Here is a 24141-nt window from a genome sequence, read left to right on the forward strand (position 1 = left end):
TGTGAGGATGCACTATATGTGCCCTTTTTCTTTCTTTTTCGCCCCTGCCCTTCAAAAAGTCTGTGCCCACAGCTGATATAAACCTCCCATTTAAGAGCTGATCGGGCGCTTACAGGACTGTTACTGTGTGTGGTATCAGCCGGTGTCACCTGGGCAACATGAGAGAGCCCGTAATCTCCCTGTGAATGAGCTGTCGTCTCTGCAGCATCACCAAAATCACACACTTGCTCCTTATATCGACAGGTTTCTGAAAGATCATTCCCCATCCTGTAGGCCGCGCACGAGAGCGAAGTTAAGAAGGTTATTTCTATCTGTTATGGGAAAAAAACGAGAGAGAAGAAGTGAAACAGCTTCAAGGTGAACTGGGATCAGTGAAAACAGCTCTTCAGACTTCCCCTCCCTCAATGTATCTGCAAATTAGGAAATTATGTCCCCAGGTACTTTAGCACACGTTTTGGCTTCTAGAGGGCACTTTAGCACAGGTTTTGACTCTAGAGGGCACTTTAACAGGTTTTGGCTTCTAGAGGGCACTTTAGCAAGCGTTTTGGCTATAGAGGGCACTATAGCACACGTTTTGGCTCCTAGAGGTCACTTTAACACAGGTTTTGGCTTCTAGAGGGCACTTTAACACACGTTTTGGCTTCTAGAGGGCACCATAACACAGGCTTTGGCTTCTAGAGGGAACTATAGCACACGTTTTGGCTCCTAGAGGTCACTTTAACACACGTTTTGGCTTCTAGAGGGCACTATAGCACGCGTTTTGGCTTCTAGAGGGCACTTTACTACATGTTTTGGCTCCCAGAGGCCACTTTCACACAGGTTTTGGCTTCTAGAGGGCACCTTAGCACACATCTTGGCTCCTAGAGGTCACTTTAACACAGGTTTTGGCTTCTAGAGGCCACTTTAACGCACGTTTTGGCTCCTAGAGGGCACTTTAGCACGCGTTTTGGCTTCTAGAGGGAACTTTAACACACATTTTGGCTTCTAGAGGGCACTTTAGCGCGCGTTTTGGCTCCTAGAGGGCACTTAAGCAAACATTTTGGCTCCTAGAGGGCACTCAAGCACACATTTTGGCTCCTGCCTGTGCACGCCTATGATTTTCAAGCTTTGAAATAATTTCTTAGCTCTTTTTGAATAAGAATGCCTCAACTTTAATGTTAATGTACAGTAATTACAGACGCTTTCACAGATTGTCCTGCAGCTTGCTTTGGATTGTGACTTGAGATAAATAATGCAGCTGAAGAAGCACATTTGGAGCCCGAGTGCCCCGTCTCCATCCATTAGGATGTCTCCTCATGTGTCGTGGCCCGTTTCCCCGGAAATAAAACCTCATTAGCCACTTAATGGTCCTGTGCATGGACTTAATGTACGGACAGTAGAGCAGCACTCACTGGACGCTCCAACCGCAGTCCGTGAAACAACTCCATAACTTTATAGAGCAGGAATAAACAATTAGAGACGGAATCATGTTGGACAATAGAGAGAACACAGCTTTAAGTGGAGTCTCCCCCTGCTGGACACAATTTGACACAAATGTATTTATTTATTTGATTTAATTGTATTCATTTTAAATGTATTCAACCGCTTGTCCCTGTCGGGTCGCGGGGGGCTGGAGCCGATCCCAGCTGACATCGGGCGTGGGGCGGGGTACACCCTGGACAGGACGCCAGTCTATCACAGGGCACATAGAGACAAACAGAGACAGACAACCATTCACACCTACGGACAATTTTTAGAGTCATCAATTAACCTAACACGTGCATGTCTTTTGGATTGTGGGAGGAAACCCACGCAGACACGGGGAGAACATGCAAACTCCACACAGAAAGTAGAACCTTCTCGCTGTGAGGCGACAGTGCTGACCACTACACCACTGTGTCAACCCCTATATAATATAAACAGTGTTTGTTGTAAAGTCATATTAAATATAAATACAATATAAATATAATGGTGTAAAACCATCTAAAATATAAACAGTGTTTGGTGTAAAATCATATTAAATATAAATTAAATATAAATATAATGGTGTAAAATCATCTTTAATATAAACAGTGTTTGTTGTAATACCCAAACCGACCCTCTGTGGCGCTGTGGCGCTCCTACCCCTCTTTAAACCGCAGAAGAAGCGCCATATGTCCACTGTTTTTGAATGACAGAAAAACCGCGCATTTCCCTTCTTTAATCTTTTATAAAGTGTCTTCTTTTTTTAACCAGCTGCTGTTGTACAGTACTTGGAACTAATCGGCAGCTGGTAATAATAATTAACTTTGTTATTAATAATCTTTTTGTCCCTATAAAGTCCGCTAACAGCAACAAACACACAGGAACGAGCACTAGCGAGCTAACTCTCCAGAGGCTAACATAGCGACCTAAAGTCACTTTAATGTTACTTTAATGAGTTAACAGTCTCGATACTTGTGTGCCGAATTAACAAGAATAAGCTCAACATTCATACATGTTATTATTTTTATGATATTAGTTAGTGTGTGTTGTTAAAACTAGTTCAGAATCTTAAATTGGCTCTTTTGTAAATGGAGTTCCACTTCGAATGTGCTGTGAACTGACAGCTGTTTTATTCCTGCAGGAGTGAAACCATGGAAACGGTGAGACCACTTTAACTACATTACATTTTTATCGCCTCTTACTTCTGCAAAATTCCAGCTACAAAAACCATTCAACTACCAAAATGTTCAGCTCTTTAAGAACATGTATGCTCCTCTTTAACTTTCTTTCATTCTTTAGCAAATATCAAGCTTTATTTCATATTTTATACAATGTAACTATGGAGATGATCCTAAACATGCTACTCTTTTAAATGTCACTGCCCTCACATACTTCCACCTACAGACTTCATTTTAACTTTGAACAATTCCCAGGGGTTTGAATTACAAAAGTTGTGAGTTATGACTTTTTTCATATCTTTTCTATTTTTATCACAGTTTTAGTTTTATGATATTTTAGTGTAGTAGAGTATTTTAATTCTGTGGCCCCAGACCTCTCTCAGGACCGGACCACTCCTCAAGTCCACAGCAAAAGCACACATTTAGAGCATTTTAAAACTATGATTCCTCGTTCAATGTTAACTTTATCCACACAAAACATGTCTACATGTTCAGCAAAGTCTCGAGAATCAGGAGTAGGGAAAAGTATGGAAATTAATTTGAGTAATTTCCAGGTCTGGATAAGTCTGGAACAATGTTTGTGGTGTTTCCAGACCATTATCTCACTTTCTAAGGGCGCGCTCACACTATCCTCCCGGACCGAGACCCGGACTTTAGGGTACTTGTCCCCCCTCCCTCTCCCCCCCGCGCCCCAGCCCCGTTTGTACTCACACTACCTGGGCCTCGGCCAATGCTTCTTGCTGTCCATACGTCATCACGCCGTAACACGTCACACGCATTGATCGCGTGTGTGTGGCTTTGTTTACAAATCTTTCCACAGACCTCAGAGTTTTTGTGCGTCTTGTCGACTGTTTTTGAATATTTTCATCCGACCAAATCTGCAGTAAACACTCCACCTCCGCACCACACCAACGTGAACCTTTCACCGCCATTGTTGTTGTTGTTAAATGTCCGCGCATGGTCCGTCCTTCTATTTACATGTCCGAACAGGCGGACATAACGCTACTGCCGTAGGGCTCGTGCTCATGCGCGTACACGTGCGCACGCTCGTGCTCGTACATGTGCAAACGGCTCCGCTAAAGCCCACCTCTTTCAAGCGGGCCGTGGAGGGCCAGCTGGCCCCAGTTGAGCGCGGAGCGGGTGCGCTCACACTACTTAAAGGTACTAGACTTTAGCTGAAAAAACGGTTTTGGCCGCGGCCAAAAGGATAATGTGATCACGCCCTAAAGTTAAATATATACAATTCAAAACAACTCTACTAATGTAACAAAGTTGACCTGTAGATGATATGAAACTGATCAAGCTAGCTGTGGAATGGTTTCGTGTTACCGTGGTTACCGACTGTGATTGAAATTAATTTTTTTTTTTTTCTCGTACATGTCGTCGAGCCAGCCGATCGGTTGTCGGTAGAGAGTGTCACGGGTCGATGCCAGTTTTCCGAAGTCTTGTTTCATGAAAAAAAAACACAAAAGATGGTGGATAAAGGTCACTGAGTACGAAAAAACAAAGATGCAAACTATGCTTGAAATCTTTTGAATCTCCAACATGGGGGAGGCGGCCATTTTAAGCCGTAAGCGGCGGGAAAAGCACTGTCGTCTTGTAAAGTATCTAGCGTTAGCCTCTCAATGTCTTTTGCCCAACCGCAGAAGAACAAGTTGGCCCGATGACTTATTCATTTCACTCTTTTAGCATTTAGCTTGAATACGTTGCTTTGCATTTAACATGTGTCGGTTTGGAGTTCATTCACTTGTATGAGCTACAGCATGTAGTTAAAGATGTCTTATATATGCAACATAATGGCATATATAGTAAGAATTTAGCATACTTGTTAAAAGTTGGATTTTAAAACAGTTTATTTACATAATAAGCATTTAACAATTGGTGTTTAGATGTTTAATATTGACTGACGTCGGGAAATTTGAGTCCAAAAATTGTAGAAATGGAAAATGTGTAGGAACCCTGCGAAGACGTGTCAACAATACAACATCAACAACACAACTAATGGTTTTTGACTGAGAAGCAGAGGTTTGAGAGGATGTGCCTCGTCATTTTCTGAAGTCCTGTGACCTAGATATTTCCTGGCCTGCCCGTCTCCGTGGCAACGTTTGATGGTGACGACATCATCTGTGCAGTCTGCAAAGAAACTGCTTCCCATTCTATTATTTATTTATTTATTTATTAATTGCTCTGTATTATTTTTCCCTTCCCCCTATTTTTATCCAAGTGTATATTTCAATTCATGTGTTTCTTTACTCCCTTTTACGAGAAATAGGGTGAAACTGCAGAGGGAAAATAATATTATCATTAATAAATGCATTCTAAAATACATTTTAGATACATGTAAAATAAATACATTTAATTTGAATTAATTCAAATTAATTTAATAAAGAAATGAATTCTAAAATACATTTTAGATGCATGTAAAAGAAATACATTTAAATTGAATTAATCAAAATTAATTTAATAAATAAACGCATCCTAAAATACATTTATGCTACATTTTAAACAAATACATTTCAATTGAATTAATTGAAATTAAATAAATAAATGCATTCTAAAATATGTTTTAGATACATTTTGAATAAATACATTTAAATTGAATTAATTAAAATGAATTAATTAAATAAATAAAGGGGAATATCAGATATAAAGGTAAATATATGGAGGAATTCTTACAGCGCTAATTAAATGAAACATAAATATCAAATTTAAAATAAATACAATTTACTTTTATAGACATTAAATGACATTTTTATATATTTATCAAGTAATTTATTTTGGCAGCTTCTTCACCTGTCACCGTCCTTCTGATTACTCCTATAAAGAAGATTTATAAAGAAGATTTAGTGAACAGTTGAAATAATATTTTGTGAGAAAGAAGAATTAGAATTTAGTTCGACACCGTTCAATGAAGTGGAAACCTGCAGTTAAAGGACACTTTGACAGAACTTTATTGACAGTATGAAGTTGAGCGGAGGTCCTGGAGGCGTGTACGTGCAGGGATCAGAAACATGATCCCTGCAGCCTCAGGTCCTGATGAGAGTGAAGAGCTGCACACAAGAATGGACACGCAGGACAGCAGGGAGAAGACTTTTGTGTATCTGTGGACGTCCAGGCACTTTCAGGTGCTCCTTGTGTGTGCTTTCAAGACTAAAAGTCGTAGTGTTTGAAGACTAAAAGTCGTAGTGTTTCAAGACTCAAAGTCGTAGTGTTTTCAGACTAAAGTCGTAGTGTTTCGAGACTAAAAGTCGTAGTGTTTTCAGACTAAAGTCGTAGTGTTTTCAGACTAAAGTCGTAGTGTTTTCAGACTAAAGTCGTAGTGTTTTCAGACTAAAGTCGTAGTGTTTCGAGACTAAAAGTCGTAATGTTTGGAGACTAAAGTCGTAGTGTTTCGAGACTAAATGTCGTAGTGTTTCAAGACTAAAAGTCGTAGTGTTTCAAGACTAAAAGTCGTAGGGTTTTAAGACTAAAAGTCGCAGTGTTTTAAGACTAAAAGTCGTAGTGTTTCAAGACTAAAAGTCGTAGTGTTTCAAGACTAAGAGTTGTAGTGTTTCAAGACTAAAAGTCGTTGCGTTTCAAGACTAAAAGTCGTAGTGTTTTAAGACTAAAAGTTGTAGTGTTTCAAGACTAAAAGTCGTAGTGTTTCAAGACTAAAAGTCGTAGTGTTTTAAGACTAAAAGTCGTAGTGTTTTAAGACTAAAAGTCGTAGTGTTTCAAGACTAAAAGTCGTAGTGTTTTAAGACTAAAAGTCGTAGTGTTTTAAGACTAAAAGTCGTGTTGTGTTTTAAGACTAAAAGTCGTAGTGTTTCAAGACTAAAAGTCGTAGTGTTTTAAGACTAAAAGTCGTAGTGTTTCAAGACTAAAAGTCGTTGTGTTTCAAGACTAAAAGTCGTAGTGTTTCAAGACTAAAAGTCGTAGTGTTTCAAGACTAAAAGTCGTAGTGTTTTAAGACTAAAAGTCGTAGTGTTTCAAGACTAAAAGTCGTAGTGTTCTAAGACTAAAAGTCGTAGTGTTCTAAGACTAAAAGTCGTAGTGTTTTAAGACTAAAAGTCGTGTTGTGTTTTAAGACTAAAAGTCGTAGTGTTTCAAGACTAAAAGTCGTAGTGTTTTAAGACTAAAAGTCGTGTTGTGTTTAAAGACTAAAAGTCGTGTTGTGTTTTAAGACTAAAAGTCGTGTTGTGTTTTAAGACTAAAAGTCGTAGTGTTTCAAGACAAAGTGTGTTGGTTTGCTCATTAATGCATTGTGTTGTTGTTGTTTTTGTAGCAGGAGCAACTCCAGTGGGACAATGTGAATAAACTCCTGCAGCACCACGGCTTTAAGCCTGTGTGTTTCACAGATCCTGTGGAGAACACAAGTTTTTCAGGTGATATCTCTTAGAGAAATATTACGTTTATCTAATGCTTGACCAATATTCCTGGGAAACACAAGAAATGAGATTATTCAGTTGAGTTGCTGCAATTTGGATGTTGTTATTGTTCAAAAAAATTCTCTATCTAGTTACAAACATGTCTAAATACTCAACTTACTGTGTAACAATCAAAATCAGGCTTTTAGATGAATGTTTATGCTGTTTTTTTAATGACAAATTCCTCACAGTGAACACAATCTCATAGTTTGACAAAACTATCTTTAATATATATAAAATCAAACATAATATAGAAGAGATAATTTAGGTAGGACTGAATGTTCTTACAAAATGACCAAAAATCCAGAAAAAATAGCGTGAGAACTTAGTTTGAGTCTTCAGGAGACTCTGATGATGCTACTTCCATGATCATGTGTATTTTTACCAACTGGTTATGAATTTTGGATGTGAAAATTATATTTCATGTCTAAATTGGAACGAGGCACCTTATAATATGAAACATTCTGATCTTTAATTATATATAAATTATGATATCTTCAGATTTTCATGCATATGTAGGCACCAGTTCAGTGGAATGGCTGGAAAGTCTTATTTAATAATTTTCCTTCAGCTGTCTAGTCAATCTATCAGAACTCAAATACTGACCTCATTTAACGGACAACAGCGGTTTGAATAACAGGCTGCTGTGGAAACTTGAGTTTCCGAGGAATAATTATTTTGGGGGGAGAGGGGGGGGGGGGGTACTAAAATCTACTTGAAAATAGATCTTCTGTACTAAAATCTACTTGAAAATAGATCTTTTTCTGTGCCAAAATCTTCTTGAAAATAGATCTTTTTCTGTGCTAAATTACGTGATATCAGAAAAATCTACTTTAAAATAGTTTATTTATGTTCTAGAAATAGATATAAATTGATTGACGTCTAATATACACCGCTGCCGAACAGTGCGCATCAAAACCGCCTGAACAAAACTTTACTTAAACTAACTTTTATCTTTTGGAGGAAGAAGTAAGAGAGAGAGGCCTTGGTTTTTTTTTTTTAATAAAGTGGAATTTGTCATAATTTTCTAACCATGTAAGAAATTAGTTTTACACAAGTCTCCATGTGTCCTCAGATCTGACTCTGCTGGACAAAAAGTCTGCCTGTGAGATGAGGACGACTCTGAAGACAATGCTCACGGACTCCGAGAGAAGACAGGCTCTGATCCAAGAGCTCATCAAGTCCAACAACCAGCTCAAGTGAGTCCGACCATCTCAACACTCTTCAGACGCTTCAGACGTCCAAAGACACCAGATAAGACGGTGTATCATCTGCATAGAATTGACTCTCTTTAAATCCATTCTTACTTCTGACTTCTCAGGCTATATTTGTAGCTCAACATAAAGTGCACAAACTTTTTTAAGGGCAGGGGCGAAAAGGATAAAATAGTATAGCGTGTCCTTGCCACTGAAGAGGGCACTTTAGCACGCATTTTAGATCCTAGAGGGCACACGTTTTTCAACAGTACAAAAAACAAAATATTGAGGACCTAATACTGATCCCTGTGGTTCTCCACAAGTAATATCCAAACTCTCTTTGTAGTCAGGTTGTAAATCCTAAAACAGCAGTATTTATAGAAGTACAGCAGCTGAGGGTCTTTCACAGTAACGCTTGCCTGCAGGGTGTATTTCTCTCTACTTAATAATGTATATGCAGTGTGTGAGGACCACCTGTCGTCCTGTCATCTAATCTCATCACACACACCTGTCCTATAGCTCAGTGCAGTTAAGAAGCTCATATTTCTACTCATTGTCTCCAGGGTACATTAAAGAAATACTCTAACACATATGTTTTAAAAGCATGACTCCATTTAGCTGCACAAAGTTCTTATTCCAGTTTGATCTGATCTCTATCACGTAACTGCCTGGACAACAGGATGTGAAGGGACGCACTAGGCATGGATAGAGTCACAGTACACCAGGGTGTCATTTAGGTGTTGTCTTCGAGACCTGATGTTATTATATCTACCTGTGACTCTTGATAATTCAAAAGGAAACCCCACTAAGTTGTGAGGAAATGTCGTAACTGCAGACACAATTCAATAATTTTTACCAAGTTAATTAAAGATATTCAAATGTCTGTATTTGCACCTTGAATACTTACATACAACCCCAGTTCACATGAAGTTGGGACGTAGTGGAAAACTTAAATAAAAACAGAATCCAATGATTTGCTTACAAGATATTTAATGTTCAAACCGATTTATTTAACTTCAGTTTAACAACTTTATTGTTTTTCTTTCAAATATTCACACATTTTTAATATGATGCCAGGTTCAAAATAACATATTTTAAAGGGGTGTCCCTGCTTATTTCAGCAAGACAATGCCAAGACACATTCTGCGCATGTTCAACGAAAACCTTCCCTTTAACAGGCAGGAACGAACAGTCGCAGCTTTATGGAGGATGGACATCTGTCTTAAGAAAAAGAAAGAGACAGGGATAAAGACAGACAGAGAGACAGTCCCACAGAAGTAAGCAACCACAAAAGTAACAGTAACTATAATAATATCTATAGTTATGTTAATATGACTTATATGTTATGGCAGTAAATACAGTAGAATAGTAGAAACAATCACAGGTAAGGTGACAGAATATGACAATAATAATAAATATGGTGGTAAATATGATCAGTGATGAGTACTGGTAATAACAGCTGTGATACAATGAGAAATATTACTGATGATGATTTTATGGCTACAAATTTTATAATTCATAAAACTAATAGTATACAGTGTATGAGTAATAGTAATAATACCAACAGGAAGCGTCATGCAGGACCATGGCAGCAGGCACCACTACGATCAGCAGAGACCTGCAAACGACAAAGCACAAACAACTCCGGGGAAGAAGTTGAATTAGTAACATGCATTGATGAAACATGAATGATACAGAGAGGAGAGAAGCTCAGAGGATCAGGAACAGGATTATCTTCTGGCAGACTAGAACTATAGCAGCAGAATTAAGGGCGAGTGAGCCCTAACTACAAGCTTTATCAAAGAGGAAAGTTTTAAGTTTACTTTTAAATATGGGAATGGTGACTGCCTCCTGAAAAACATGGGAGTTGGTTCCACAGGAGAGGAGCTTGGTCAGGATGAACCTCTGCTGTGTCTATAGGGAGGAAGTCCAGGAGCAGATGCGTAGAGCGACTCAGCAGTCTCAGAGGGCCACAGAACTGGAGGAGCTGCTGGACGTGGTGAGGACCAGAGTCCAGGACCTGGAGGACCGCTGTCTCACCAAGGCCGTCCAACAGCACAGCAGCACTCAGCAGCTGCAGCAGGAGAAGCAGCAAGCTCAGGTGTGTCAAGTGTTTATCCAGTAATAACAGGAGAGTCCACTAGAATAAGGATGTTTAAAGAGAGACGGTGGTGTCGTCTGCGCAGAAACGCTCAGAATGATGATGTTTAAAGTGAGAGACGGTGGTGTCGTCTGTGTAGAAACGCTCAGAATGATGATGTTTAAAGTGAGAGACTGTGGTGTGGTCTGTGTAGAAACGCTGTGAGCTTCTAGAGCTGGATCTGTCCAATCAGAGAGAGAACGCAGCTCAGCTGGAGAGGAAACTCTACTTCACCATCAAAGAGGAAGAGCGACGACTGGCTCGACACACTCGCATGTTCCAGCAGATCTGCCACAAAGTGATACGGCAGGACTCCCCAGCAGACCGGCGGTAAGACATGAAGACCTGCAGTTAGACTGGCAGTTAAACATGAAGACCCGCAGTAAGACTAGCTGTTTGACCGGCTTTTAGACCATCAGTTGGACCAGGACCTCATGTCAGCTGATTGTTCTGTTTCCAGGGTGTTGGATGTGGTTGACTTCTACGAGACCAGAATGACTCAGCTGCTGGAGGAGCTCAGGTAACACAAGAGAATAATAAAACAACTGTTTTGAAAACTGTAAGAAACGGTCGGAAACTAACTTAGCTGCCACTGCATCTGTGTTGTTAACTGATTTTAACGTCAGTGACTGTCGAAGGTAACCTGACATACCTTCATGTATTTCAGCCAGGGACAAAAGCGTTCTCATCACATGTCCTCATGTCTCACATGTATAACGTGTTATAACACCTGTCAGTGTGGACCAGGCTTCAGCTGTTCATTTCTCCAGATCTGTCAAAGGAGAACCAGGCGGCTCTCATCAGACAGGAACCATAAAGTCATCCAGCATTGTGACGCCATCTTTCAAAACCATTCTCAAGGTAACCTGACCAACGTTTTATTTATATTGTTCCCTCTGAGGCAGGAGGTGACGTTCTTTCATTTGTTCCCAGGCGTACCAGCAACAGCAGAAGGAAAGCAAAGGTCAAATAGAAGAGCTAAAGAAGGAGGTGGAGCTGCTGAAGACCAGGTGTGTATGGCCTGAAACTAACCAAGAATTAAGTTTAGACGATAAGAGGCGACGGTTCATTTAGACGACAAAGGGCGATGGTTAAGTTAAGACGACAAAAGGCGACGGTTAATTTAGACGATAAAAGGCGACAGTTAAGTTTAGACGACAAAGGGCGACGGTTAAGTTAAGACGACAAAAGGCGACAGTTAAGTTTAGACGATAAAAGGAGACAGCTAAGTTCAGACGACAAAGGTCGACGGTTAAGTTAAGACGACAAAAGGTGACAGCTAATTTAGACGACAAAAGGTGACGGTTAAGTTAAGACAACAAAAGGCGATGGTTAAGTTCAGACGATAAAAGGAGACAGTTAAGTTAAGACGACAAAAGGTGACGGTTAATTTAGACGACAAAAGGTGATGGCTTAGTTCAGACGACAAAAGGAGACAGTTATGTTTAGTCGACAAAAGGTGATGGTTAAGTTTAGTCGACAAAAGGTGATGGTTAAGTTTAGACAACAAAAGGTAAAAGTTAAATTTAGACGGCAAAAGGCGACGGTTAAGTTTAGAAGACAAAAGGTGACGGTTAAGTGCAGACGACAAAAGGCAACGGTTAAGTTTAGTTCAGTATCGTCCATCTTTGCAGACTGCCCAGAGAAGACGACAGAACAGAGACCAGCAAGGAAATCGAAGACCAGGCCAGTCTGTGTGCCCACTATCACCACGTGAGTTTATGTCTTCTTCTGTTGTTTCCTGAAATCTGCTCTCTTCACTAAACATCCATTTCTTCTCAGCTGTTGACTGAGATCCGTGCTGTTGTGACCAATCCCAGCGCTCCGTTCCGACTGCACAGACACAAACCCTCGTCTGGTGGTTTGCCGCTGGCTGAGTTTCAGACTTGCCTTCCCACCCTGGAGGTCTGGGCCCACCAGCTTCACCTGCTGGAGGTAAACACCACCTGCCTCATTCACCCTGCTCTTCTGGATGGCTATCCCGTTTTGCACCCTTGGACTTTTTTCAACATACTATAATATGACTTTTTTCAACATACTGTACTATTACTTTTTTCAACATACTATACTATTACCTTTTTTGACATACAATGATATGAATTTTTGCACTTTTTTGGACATACAATAATATGAATTTTTGCACTTTTTTGGACATACAATAACATGAATTTTTGCACTTTTTTGAACATACTATACTATTGCTTTTTTTGACATACAATAATATGAATTTTTGTACTTTTTTGCACTTTTTTGGACATACAATAATATGAATATATGCACTTTTTTGGACATACAAATATATGAATTTCTGCACTTTTTGGGACATACAATAACATGAATTTTTGCACTTTTTTGAACATACTATATTTTGACTTTTTTGAACATACTGTATTATTACTTTTTTGGACATACAATAATATGAATTTTTGTACTTTTTTGCACTTTTTTTGAACATACTATACTATTACTTTTTTGGACATACAATAATAGGAATTTCTGCACTTTTTGGACATACTATAATTTGACTTTTTTGCACTTTTTTTCAACATACTATACTATGAATTCTTTGCACTTTTTGGACATACTATAAAATAACTTTTCCACACTTTTTGGACATACTATAATACGACTTTTTGCCCTTTTTGGACATACTATAACATGACTTTTTTGGACATACTACAATACGACTCTTGTGGATGTCTTTCCAAACGTTGAACAGACTAGGACTCTTGTTGTGTGTGTCGGTAGGATCTGCAGCGGGGTTTGTATAAACTGAGTTCTAGACTGATGCCCTGGCAGCCGTCTGATGGTAGCCATGATGCTGCAGAACCAGTGAAGGTGGAGACCATGATGTTGCTGGTTGACAACATGCTGGAAAACACCTCGACTGACGATGAGAAGGTATGACACTGCACCATTTTGCACTTTTTTTTCATAGCAGCTGGACACTGTCAGGAGAACCAGGTGCAGACACGTGTTGTTTGTGATGATAGGTGCTCAGGAGTCCCACTCGATACACTCTGGGCTCCATGGTGTCTCACTTCCAGAAGCTGTTCGACGTGACCTCCCTCAGTGGAGTATACCCGCGTATGAATGAGGTCTATGCAAGGTTGGGAGAGATGACCAACGCCATGAGGAACCTCCGAGATCTTCTGCAGCTAGGTAACCTTCAGATACCTCTTTTGAGGGCCAGTTCAGAGCCGGTTCCTAATCTTGAACCAGTTCTTCCTGTTTCCACAGCCAAAGAACCGGCTCTCGGTCAGGAAAACTGGTTCCAGAATGGCACCAACTCTATGCTGGTCTTGAACCGGCCCCCCTCAGTCTTGCATGCTTTAAAAAATGTTGTGATTTTAGAATTTGTGTTTTTTATTGGGAGTTTTTTTTTACAACTTTTTTTCTTTAGTGTGTAGTGTAGTCTTCTTTAGTGTGCTTAATCAACAGACAAACAGTTTAAGTTAAGTTTTCTAAAAATGTTTATTCACAGTTTTGCACAATAATTAAACACAGTTTTGTCAGAAAATCAAAGAACTGTTAACAACTCTGAGAGTAAACATGGACATGTCTGGTGTAGCGGCTGTTTTCCATTGAACGCAGCTGCAGTCGTTTGCTTGTGACGTTGCCTGTAAAGACATGAATCAGTGGATCATTCATTTTAACTGCAATGTGTTCAATAACAGGTAGTCTGTGCTAGGTTAGGTTAGCTAAAGTTAGCCCGCTAGTGCTAGCGTTAGCATCCAACAAGTGCTAACCATAATAACCTGCCAGATTGATTCACATTTGCTGTTTTGGGAAGGGGGGAAAATACTGGCTGCTGATTGGATAAACCATCTGTCAACAACATACAGGCCAAACTAACCAATCAGATCAACAAAGTGTGTTCTGTGTAACGTGAATTTACAGTTAAAAGGCACAATTTCAATTTCGTCTAGTATATATCCACACTGGCCTGGGAACGCCTCGGGATCCCCCAGTTAGAGCTGGTTAATGTGGCCCGGGAAAGGGAAGTTTGGGGTCCCCTGCTAAAGCTGCTGCCCTCGTGACCTGACCCCGGATAAGCGGATGAAGATGAGATGAGATGAGATGAGATGAGATGAGAAGGCACAATTTCAGGAGCCCAGTCCAGGTTCCAACAGAAGGATCCAAGAGAAAAAAAGTTAGCGAGCGGCTAACAGAATTAGGGCTACCGCTGTCTGAAATGTGTCTAGATCAGGTCAGATTTGCATGCGAGGTTGCACGATTACCAGGTGCTGAGAAGTTCCCAAGTTGAACTAACGGGGAACCAGCCCAGCACTAGAACTAGGTCTGGGTTGGTGGAAAAAACGTAGGATAGAGCCTGAGCATCAGATATTCTCGTCGATATTTGGGACAGAAGTTAAGGCCCCGTTTCCACAACAAAGCTTGCAGGTGAAAAGGACAAAATATTTGATCAGATGTGCCTTTTGTTTGCCAGAAATAGCGTTTTTGCCGCTAAAAAACGCCAAAAAAAGTTGAACCACCCTCCAGAGTGGAAACCTTAAAAATGCTCCACCATTGTGTTTCCTTGTAAAGGGTTGAAAATGCAAGCTCAGTGAGACCATCCTGATCTCGCGAGCTCCAGTGTATTTTACTTGCAGATCAGTCATGTAACGTGGCCGAACCAATCAGCATTGGTTTTGAGGCGACTTTAAATGTGACCCGACGAGAAGTGTTATGAACCGGGCACCTGAAATTGGTCCTTTAATCCCCAAATTCGCGTTACACAAACTGCAAATATCCTTTAACGACATGTTGTTTACTTTCTGAGCTTTGCCTCGACGCTGTTAGTACGTCATATGCTTCGTTGATCTGACTGGTTGATTTGGTCCGTAAGTTGGTGATAGACAGATCCAATCACTAACCAGTATTTTGGCCCTTTCCCAAAAGATCTCCAAACGAGAGTTCCCAGATGGATATGCTGAGGAAATGAGAATCATGCGAACCCACACATTTGGAGTTATAAAAACGCGAAAGTGTGCTATGATTTGTTACGTACGCATATACGCAACATCCATGACTGTCAAACATGTGGGACTGTTTCCATCAGCCGGACGTTCAAGTGTCCTGGGCTGGAGGCTGCAGGACGCTCGTCCAAACGCGGAATAAAAAATGAGAACGCGGTGCCACTTTTTCCGTTCCCTGTCCAGATGGTCCCTGAGTTTGTGGTTTTGTGTCAGGCAGCAGAGCCCCTCCTGCTGAGGTGGTGACCCAGGTGGGCCGACTGGTTTCCTCCAGCGAACGCTCTGCTGGGTTTCATCAGCTGCTGGGAGACGCTGACATCGACAGGTAGGCGTCTGTACACGAGTTGTTCTGAAGTTTGGAGCAGACAGTCATTCACACTGTTGTGTTTTACAGCATCATCGTAAAAGTGAAGCAGCATGAGGAGTTCTTCCCGCCTTTCCACGCCCTCATTACGGACATTTTACAGACTCTAGGTAAATATGGCAGCACACACACAACACAAATAGACGAATCCGGTGAAGTACAGAGAGTGAACAAGACACCATTGCTGTGGTGACCTCTCCCTCCAGTATGACGTGATTGAGTGGGAGCTGTCATTAGAAGTGTACCTTTTCTACAACCTTTACCTCAGGAAGAGTACTTGTGAATATTTACCTCCGTCACTGTTGAACTCAGCTATTGTGGTCATTAGGCTGCCCTAGTTAAAGAAACTTACGTTATATTTCACAATAAAACCACATTGAGTTAATTTACTGTGTGTGACCGCGGCAGCCTTGATAGAGGCGTCTACTGTTAGCTAGCTAAGCATTGGTAGCTTAGCTGACATTACTTTTTCACTGTGTTAAGATAGACCGCCGCATGCTGTTCACGGTGAGATTGACGAGTGTGAACCAAAACTGAGCTCGCTGTTCAGTAGCGTGCACAGATGTTTTGAATGGCAGGGGCGACAAGGAAAAAAAGGGGCGCATATAGCACATCCTTGCCACTGAAGAGGGCACTTTAGCACATGTTTTTGGCTCCTGGAGGACACTTTAACACAAGTTTTTGGCTCTTAGAGGGCACTTTAGCACATGTTTTTGGCTCCTAGAGGACACTTTAGCACATGTTTTTGGCTCCTAGAGGACACTTTAGCACATGTTTTTGGCTCCTGGAGGACACTTTAACACAAGTTTTTGGCTCCTAGAGGGCACTTTAGCACATGTTTTTGGCTCCTGGAGGACACTTTAGCACATGTTTTTGGCTCCTGGAGGAAACTTTAGCACATGTTTTTGGCTCTTAGAGGGCACTTTAGCACATGTTTTGTCTCACATGAGGGTACTTTTTTTTCAAAGTTAAAGTTCCCCTCTGCTGTTGGAGCAGCAGAGAATTGCACAGGTTCTTCCTGACGTTGTAGACATCGTTGTCAAAAGTAATGCTGCATAAAAAGTACAGGTAAAAGTAGAAAAGTACACTTTTAATGACAGCTCCCTTTTTTTTTACTTATAGTGCAAAATCATAAAAAAAGTTATCGCAGGACACTTTACAGAGTAGGTAAAGACCACACTCTATGACTTAATTATGATTTACACAGATCCAACAATTCCCCCGTAGAGTACGGTGGCAACGAAAACCTTCCCTATAACAGACAGGAACGTCAGACAGACCCAGCTCTGTGGAGGACGGACATCTGTCTGCACCGGTTGGGGAGGTAGAAAAGGAGAGAGAAAGACAAAGACAGTCAAAAGACAGAGAGAGACTGATAGACGCAAAGACAGACAGACACACTTCCAGGAATGCAAGCAACCACAAAAGTAATACTGACTATAGTGATAGCTAAAGCAATGTGAATATAACTTTAACTAACTATAACTACAGCAGAACAGCAAGAAACAGGCACAGCTAGAGTGACAGAACATGGCAAAGATAATAATTATGGTGGCAAACATGGAGTTGAATTAGTAACATGCATTGATGAGACATGAATAATACAGAGAGGAGAGAAGCTCAGAGTATCAGGAAAAGTATTATCCCCCGGCAGACTAGGCCTATAGCAGCATCATTAAGGGCTCGTAAGCCCTAGCTGTAAGCTTTATCAAAAAGGAAAGTTTTAAGTTTAGTCTTAAATAAGGGGACAGTGTACGTATTCCGAATAACACTTGGGAGTTGGTTCCAGAGGAGAGGAGCTTGGTAGCTGAAGGCTCTGCCTCCACTTCTATTTTTGGAGACTCTAGGAACGACGAGTAGCCCTGCATTCTCAGAGCGCAGTGATCTAGTCGGGTAATACGGTACTATGAGCTCTTTAAGATACGACGGAGCCTGACGAATAAGAGCTTTGTAGGTAAGGAGAAGGATTTTAAATTCTATTCTAGATTTTACAGGTAGCCAGTGCAGAGAAGCTAATACAGGAGAAATATGTTCTCTTCGATTTGTTTTAGTTAGTACACGAGCTGCAGCATTTTGGACCAACTAGAGACTCTTAACAGACTTAATAGAGCGGCCTGATAATAAGGAGTTGCAGTAGTCCAGCCTAGAAGTAACAAATGCACGGACTAGTTTTTTCTGCATGTTTCAAACGCGCACACTGGAGGGAGATGCGACAGCGATGGTTAAACACAAACGGCTCGCTGGATTCGTCTATAGAGAAGAGTGAGATATGGGATCAGTAATGAGACGAGTGTGTTTCAGGAGTGAGTCACCTGGACGACATCCTTCCTGCTCTCAAGTCTCTGATGACACTTTGACGGAACCGACTGCTGTGTTTTCTTCTGTTGTGTTGTGATTTAATGGATAAAAGTCACATTTTTTTATCAATGAGACACATTTCACGGAAAGGTCAAAGTATCGTATGTTGAACAAAACAAACGTGTGATGTAAACATGAATCTCCGACATCCAATAAAGTTTCAGATCCACCAGACAAATGCGTTGAGTCATTGCTGTGCAGTGATTTATTCACACTAGGGATGCAAATTATCAAGTAATTCAAGAGGAAGACAGCTTTCCAACCTCTGTGCATTCGGGGAAAGGATGTGGAGGCGGTGGAGGAAGTACCTGGGTGTTACCATCAACCACAGACTGGACTGGAGATCTAACACTGAAGCTGTTTACAAGAAGAGGATGAGCCGACTTTACTTCCTGAGGAAGCGGAGATCCTTCAACATGTGCAGCAAGATGTTGGAGATCTTTTATCAGTCTGTGGTGGCCAGTGTACTTTTCTTTGCTGTGGTTTGTTGGGGACGCAGCATCGGAGCCAGCGACACCGACAGACTCAACAAAGTGATCAGGAAGGCTGGCTCTGTGATTGGCTGCAAACAGGACACTCTGGAGGCTGTGGTGGAGAGGAGGACACTCTGGAGGCTGTGGTGGAGAGGAGGACTCTCTGGAGGCTGTGGTGGAGAGGAGGACACTCTGGAGGCTGTGGTGGAGAGGAGGGCACTCTGGAGGCTGTGGTGGAGAGGAGGACACTCTGGAGGCTGTGGTGGAGAGGAGGACGCTCTGGAGGCTGTGGTGGAGAGGAGGACGCTCTGGAGGCTGTGGTGGAGAGGAGGACCCTCTGGAGGCTGTGGTGGAGAGGAGGACGCTCTGGAGGCTGTGGTGGAGAGGAGGACGCTCTGGAGGCTGTGGTAGAGAGGAGGACACTCTGGAGGCTGTGGTGGAGAGGAGGACGCTCTGGAGGCTGTGGTAGAGAGGAGGACACTCTGGAGGCTGTGGTGGAGAGGAGGACACTCTGGAGGCTGTGGTGGAGAGGAGGACGCTCTGGAGGCTGTGGTGGAGAGGAGGACGCTCTGGAGGCTGTGGTGGAGAGGAGGACGCTCTGGAGGCTGTGGTGGAGAGGAGGACGCTCTGGAGGCCGTGGTAGAGAGGAGGACGCTCTGGAGGCCGTGGTGGAGAGGAGGACACTGGGGGCTGTGGAGGAGAGGAGGGCACTCTGGAGGCCGTGGTGGAGAGGAGGACACTCTGGAGGCTGTGGTGGAGAGGACGCTCTGGAGGCTGTGGTGGAGAGGAGGACACTGAGAAAACTGTTCTCCATCATGGATCATCCTCTCCATCCTCTCCACTGGTCAGACAGCGGAGCACCTTCTCCAGAAGGCTGCTTCAGCTTCGCTGTCGTGGCAACAGATACAGGAAATCTTTCCATCACTGTATATAACAATGTGTATAATAACTCTCTCACCTCTGCCTGACAGAACTCTGCTCTCTCTGTTTTTTTTTAAATATATTATTGTTATAGTATATTTTTCATATTTTGTTGTATATATTATTGTTTATTGTTTATAGCACACTGTGCACTGTATATATACACTATGTATATATTGGATTCTATTTATGTTATGTTACAAAGTTTTTATTTGCTGACCCACTACTGCTGTTACAAAATCATTTCCCAGTCTAGGATCATTAAAGTAATTCTATTCTAATCAATAGTTGTTTCATCTTATCGATCGATTCATTGATCAGCTGCAGTTCTTCTGAGAAACTGAATTTCCCTCTGAATAGTTTAACTGTATGGACCTATTTAATGGAACTCCATTGCTAGGCAACAGCCTTGGTCCTCGTTAACTTCCTGTCAGCTGATGTCGTTCACATTCACTGCAACAAGAATCAAACTTTTTAATTTTATATTTAATACAACATATTTTTGTTAAATACAATATACCGTAAAGTGATAAACGTCAGGCGGCTGAGACTCTCAAAGGCAACTTGTGCGTTTATTAGCATGTCGTTAATAAGTGGGACATCTTTCTTCATGTGTGATGTCATAAACATAAACATAAATTAATACACACAGGAAAAAGGCGTCATTCACAGTGATCGTAGTTAACATTTGTGCGTAACAAGATCAGTAAATTTGATTGGAATACAGTTCTAAAATGCTAAAATAAACAGTACATTTTAAATAAGAGACACAAGTAAACATCATACCATTTCAACTATAACAGTGTTTTTTTTATCAATTAAAATAAAAACAAAACATCAGGGGCCTCATTTACAAAGCTCGCCGCAAGCAAGAACCTTGCGTAGACGGGGAAAAATGTGCGGTGGTGTACATTGGTATTTCTAGAAAATTGATTTGCGGAGAAGCGTGCGTATTTCTCAGGCAACTATCACCCGTGCGTAGAGCTCCCGCAAAATTTTATCGACTCGGGAGTCAGTGGCACTCGATGGAAACACCATGAAATACAGCTGAGTCAGCAGAAAAAAATTTCAGGGCCATGCTAACTTCAGAGTTATGCTAACTTTAGGGTGATGCTAACTTCAGAGTTATGCTAACTTCAGAGTGATGCTAATATAGGGCGATACTAACTTCAGAGTGATGCTAACTTTAGGGCGATGCTAACTTCAGAGTGATGCTAACTTTAGGATGATGCTAACTTCAGAGTGATGCTAACTTTAGGGCGATGCTAACTTCAGAGTGATGCTAAATTCAGAGTTGATTTGGGAAGGATTCGACGCACAGTTTTATAAATGAAGGTGACGGCACGGTGGATACGTCCATCTCGTTACATCTCTGTGGTTCTTCCCAAAGGTTCAGTAATTTCCTGCAGTTTTTAATCAAACTCAAATCAAAGTAAAAGTCATTGTTGGGAACTTTTGCCAGCAAAAACACAGTTGGTTGTTGAGAATCAGCTCCTTTCCAGTTGAAACCTTTTGGTATTTCTTTGAGAAATAAGGCGTCAGTTTTCCATAAGTGACTCGGCTGGGAACCGGACAGTCGCCGGTTCGAGTCCCCGTACGGAGCGGTGGCTGAAGATGTGCCAGTTCATCTCCTGGGCACTGTCGAGGTGCTGTTGAGGAAGGCATCGAACCCCCAACTGCTCGGGGTGACGAGCCATTGGCAGCCCCCTCGCTCTGACATCTCTCCATTAATTGCATGTATAAAGGTCCTGTTTGTGCATGTGTGTACAGTATTGCGGGCCTTTGTGTGTGTTACCTGAATAATAATAATAGTAAAAAATTGAATTCCCCCTTGAGGGATTAACAAAGTAATAATTCTTCTTCTTCTAATTCTTCTAGATTGCAGCATCGCATTGAAACAACAGGAATTTGTTCAAAGTTACAATCAGTGTATTAAGAACCCGCTGGCTCCGACTGCGTCAAAGACCTCACCCGAACCTGGGGGCATGTCCTGAATGTTCAGTTATATGGCACGGTTAATGCTGAGAAGTAGTGTGAAAGCGTCTTGAGTAGTCAGAAGACTAGAAAGGCGCTATGGAAGTACAAGTCCATTTACCATGTGTGAACAGTTGTTCTTTGAGGTTAGATTGTTGAATCTCCTGGGAAGGGATGAAAGGGCAGCATTGTAAATTGGAGATAAGTGGTGTCTCAGACCTCCTCCTCTGTTTAGCGATGGTTTCTCTGCTTTTACATAGATGGCTTCTTTTACTCCTCTTTCAAACCATCTGTCCTCTCTGTCCAAGATTTGGACATTGCTGTCATCAAAGGAGTGGGCTTTCTCCTTGAGATGTAAGTGGACAGCAGAGTCCAGGCCTGAAGAGTTAGCTCTCCTGTGTTGAGTCATGCGTTTGTGTTTGTTTTGTTTCTCCAATGTAGAGATCTTTGCATTCCTCGTTGCATTGACAGCATAAAGCAGGTTGCTTTTGTGGGTGTGTGGTGTTCTGTCCTTGGGATGTACTAGTCTCTGTCTGAGTGTGTTACTGGGTTTGAAATACACAGGGATGCAGTGTTTGTTGAAGATTTATTTATGTTTTTTTGGCAGGTTCAGTCCTCCACAGAAAACACCAGGTCAGTGTTTTTATATATCATTATATTATAATAACTATTATGATATAAATATATTATATTAAATATTATACTTGATTATGGGGCGGGGCAGCGTGGTCAGGCGTACTGGAGGCCGACCAGCTCGCAGCTCTTCTTCCAGAGCGCCGCCTGCAGCTCGCCGTCGTACGAGCTGAGCGACGAGGACGTCTTGAGGCCGTTGTACAGATAAACGGCGCCCACGCCCTCCAGCTCTGCTGCCGCCGCCGCGTAGATGGAGACAGACGCCCCCTCTGCTGGAGTCTGAGGGGACAAACAACAACAACAACAACGATAATAATTAGAGGTTCAGCGTTGACGACCACACACTGGGACACAAAATACTAAATATGACCAAAACAAATATTAAAAATAAATTGAATTAATGGATCAAATGTAATAACGTCTTTATTTTTATTATATCAAATTAATTTATTTATTTTTCCTTTGCTTTTTCCGCCTGTATATTTAATTTAACTATATTGTTTTTTCATACGTTTCATTTTACTATAAATAAAAATGATAAAAATAAACATAAAAATAGATTTGAAAATGCTTAAACTTAAAAATGAATAAATAAAATGGACGCTTAAATAAATCAATCAATTAAGGAATTAAGACAAAAATTAAAAACATAAAAATACATTTGAAATATAGAAACTTAGAAATAAATAGATAAACGATCGATTAAATAAATAAATACAATTCATAAGTAGAAGAATTAAGAAATCAATAAATAAACAGTTTAAATAAATAAATAAAATTAATAAGTAGAATAATTAATACAAAGATTAATAAAAATATATAAGATAATTATAAATGAATTAATTAATGCTTGTGATTATTTTTATATTATTTTTGGTACATTTAACAGCAGATTTATTTCCCTTTTACGTTCCATAGTATTGATTTGTTAAACAAATATTTATTTTATTATCTCTAATGCACGAATGAATTTATGTGTTTTCTGTCTTTATTTTTGACTTCATACTTTTTTTTACAATAAATAAATAAATAAATAATAAAGGGGAATGCAAAAGCAATAAAAAATAAAATTAATAATTTATAAAATAAATAAAAGGAACAATTAAATTAATACAAAGGTTAATAGAAACAACTAAAATCTAAATATTAATTTTATGTCACATTGTTTCATTTAATTGTTTCCTACACTAATTCTATTATTATTATTATTAATATTTGGTACATTCAGCAACATTTATTAATTATTGACTTAATAATTAATTATTTTCATTTTGGCAGCTTCTGTCCTCCGTATGTGTTTTCGGATCAGAACGCACCCTGAACAGAATCTTGGCCACGGGCTTCTTGAGCGCCTGAGCGAGGCTCCACAGGTTGGCGTAGAGCGCTGTGTCCACCATGCCGGGGTCCACGGCGTTCACGGTGACGGGGAAGCGTCCGGCCGTCAGCTGCTCCTGCAGGTGGTACGTGAAGAGCACCAGCGCCAGCTTACTCTGGGAGTAGGCCCCGTGCGAGCTGTAGCACGCCCTGCACACGGGAGGATTATTAATCATTATTATTATTATTAATATTAATATTATAACTGTAGCACGCCCTGCACACGGGAGGATTATTAATTATTATTATTATTAATATTAATATTATTATAACTGTAGCACGCCCTGCACACGGGAGGATTATTAATCATTATTATTATTATTATTATTACTGTAGCACGCCCTGCACACGGGAGGATTAATTATTATTCTTATTATTAATAATAATATTATTTATAACTGTAGCACCCCCTTCACACGGGAGGATTATTAATCATTATTATTATTACTACTACTGTAGCACGCCCTGCACACGGGAGGATTATTAATCATTATTATTATTATTATTATTATAACTGTAGCACGCCCTGCACACAGAACGACTATTTATTAATTATTATTATTATTATTATTACTACTACTGTAGCACGCCCTGCACACTGGAGGATTATTTATTAATTATGATTATTATTATTATTATTATTATTATTACTACTACTACTACCGTAGCACACCCTGCACACAGGATTATGAATTATTATTCTTA

At 40.7% G+C, this 24141-nt stretch overlaps 2 protein-coding genes across 2 annotated transcripts in view; one reads left to right on the top strand and one right to left on the bottom strand.

Moving 5' to 3' along the window:
* The first annotated feature begins 2505 nt into the window (after nt 1-2505).
* On the top strand, nt 2506-18202 carry cep70 (centrosomal protein 70). The gene is made up of 15 exons (XM_083938164.1): nt 2506-2603; nt 6886-6985; nt 8103-8226; nt 10144-10324; nt 10518-10693; nt 10824-10883; nt 11134-11224; nt 11297-11373; nt 11998-12076; nt 12146-12298; nt 13112-13264; nt 13357-13525; nt 15556-15664; nt 15734-15813; nt 18005-18202. The coding sequence occupies exons 1-15, from the start codon at nt 2595-2597 to the stop codon at nt 18058-18060; spliced, it is 1617 nt and encodes a 538-aa protein (XP_083794290.1). The 5' UTR covers nt 2506-2594; the 3' UTR covers nt 18061-18202.
* Nucleotides 18203-22158: 3956 nt separating this feature from the next.
* dhrsx (dehydrogenase/reductase (SDR family) X-linked) overlaps nt 22159-24141 on the bottom strand; it is a gene marked incomplete at both ends in the record, with an annotated part of 17561 nt that continues 15578 nt past the window's right edge. Inside the window, 2 exons of the mRNA XM_083938034.1 lie at nt 22159-22341; nt 23379-23586. Of these exons, the coding sequence (XP_083794160.1) occupies nt 22159-22341; nt 23379-23586 (391 nt within the window). The remainder of the gene's footprint in view (nt 22342-23378; nt 23587-24141) is intronic.

Source organism: Echiichthys vipera, assembly GCF_963691815.1.
Source record: "Echiichthys vipera genome assembly, chromosome: 23".
Classification (NCBI taxonomy): Eukaryota; Metazoa; Chordata; class Actinopteri; order Perciformes; family Trachinidae; genus Echiichthys; species Echiichthys vipera.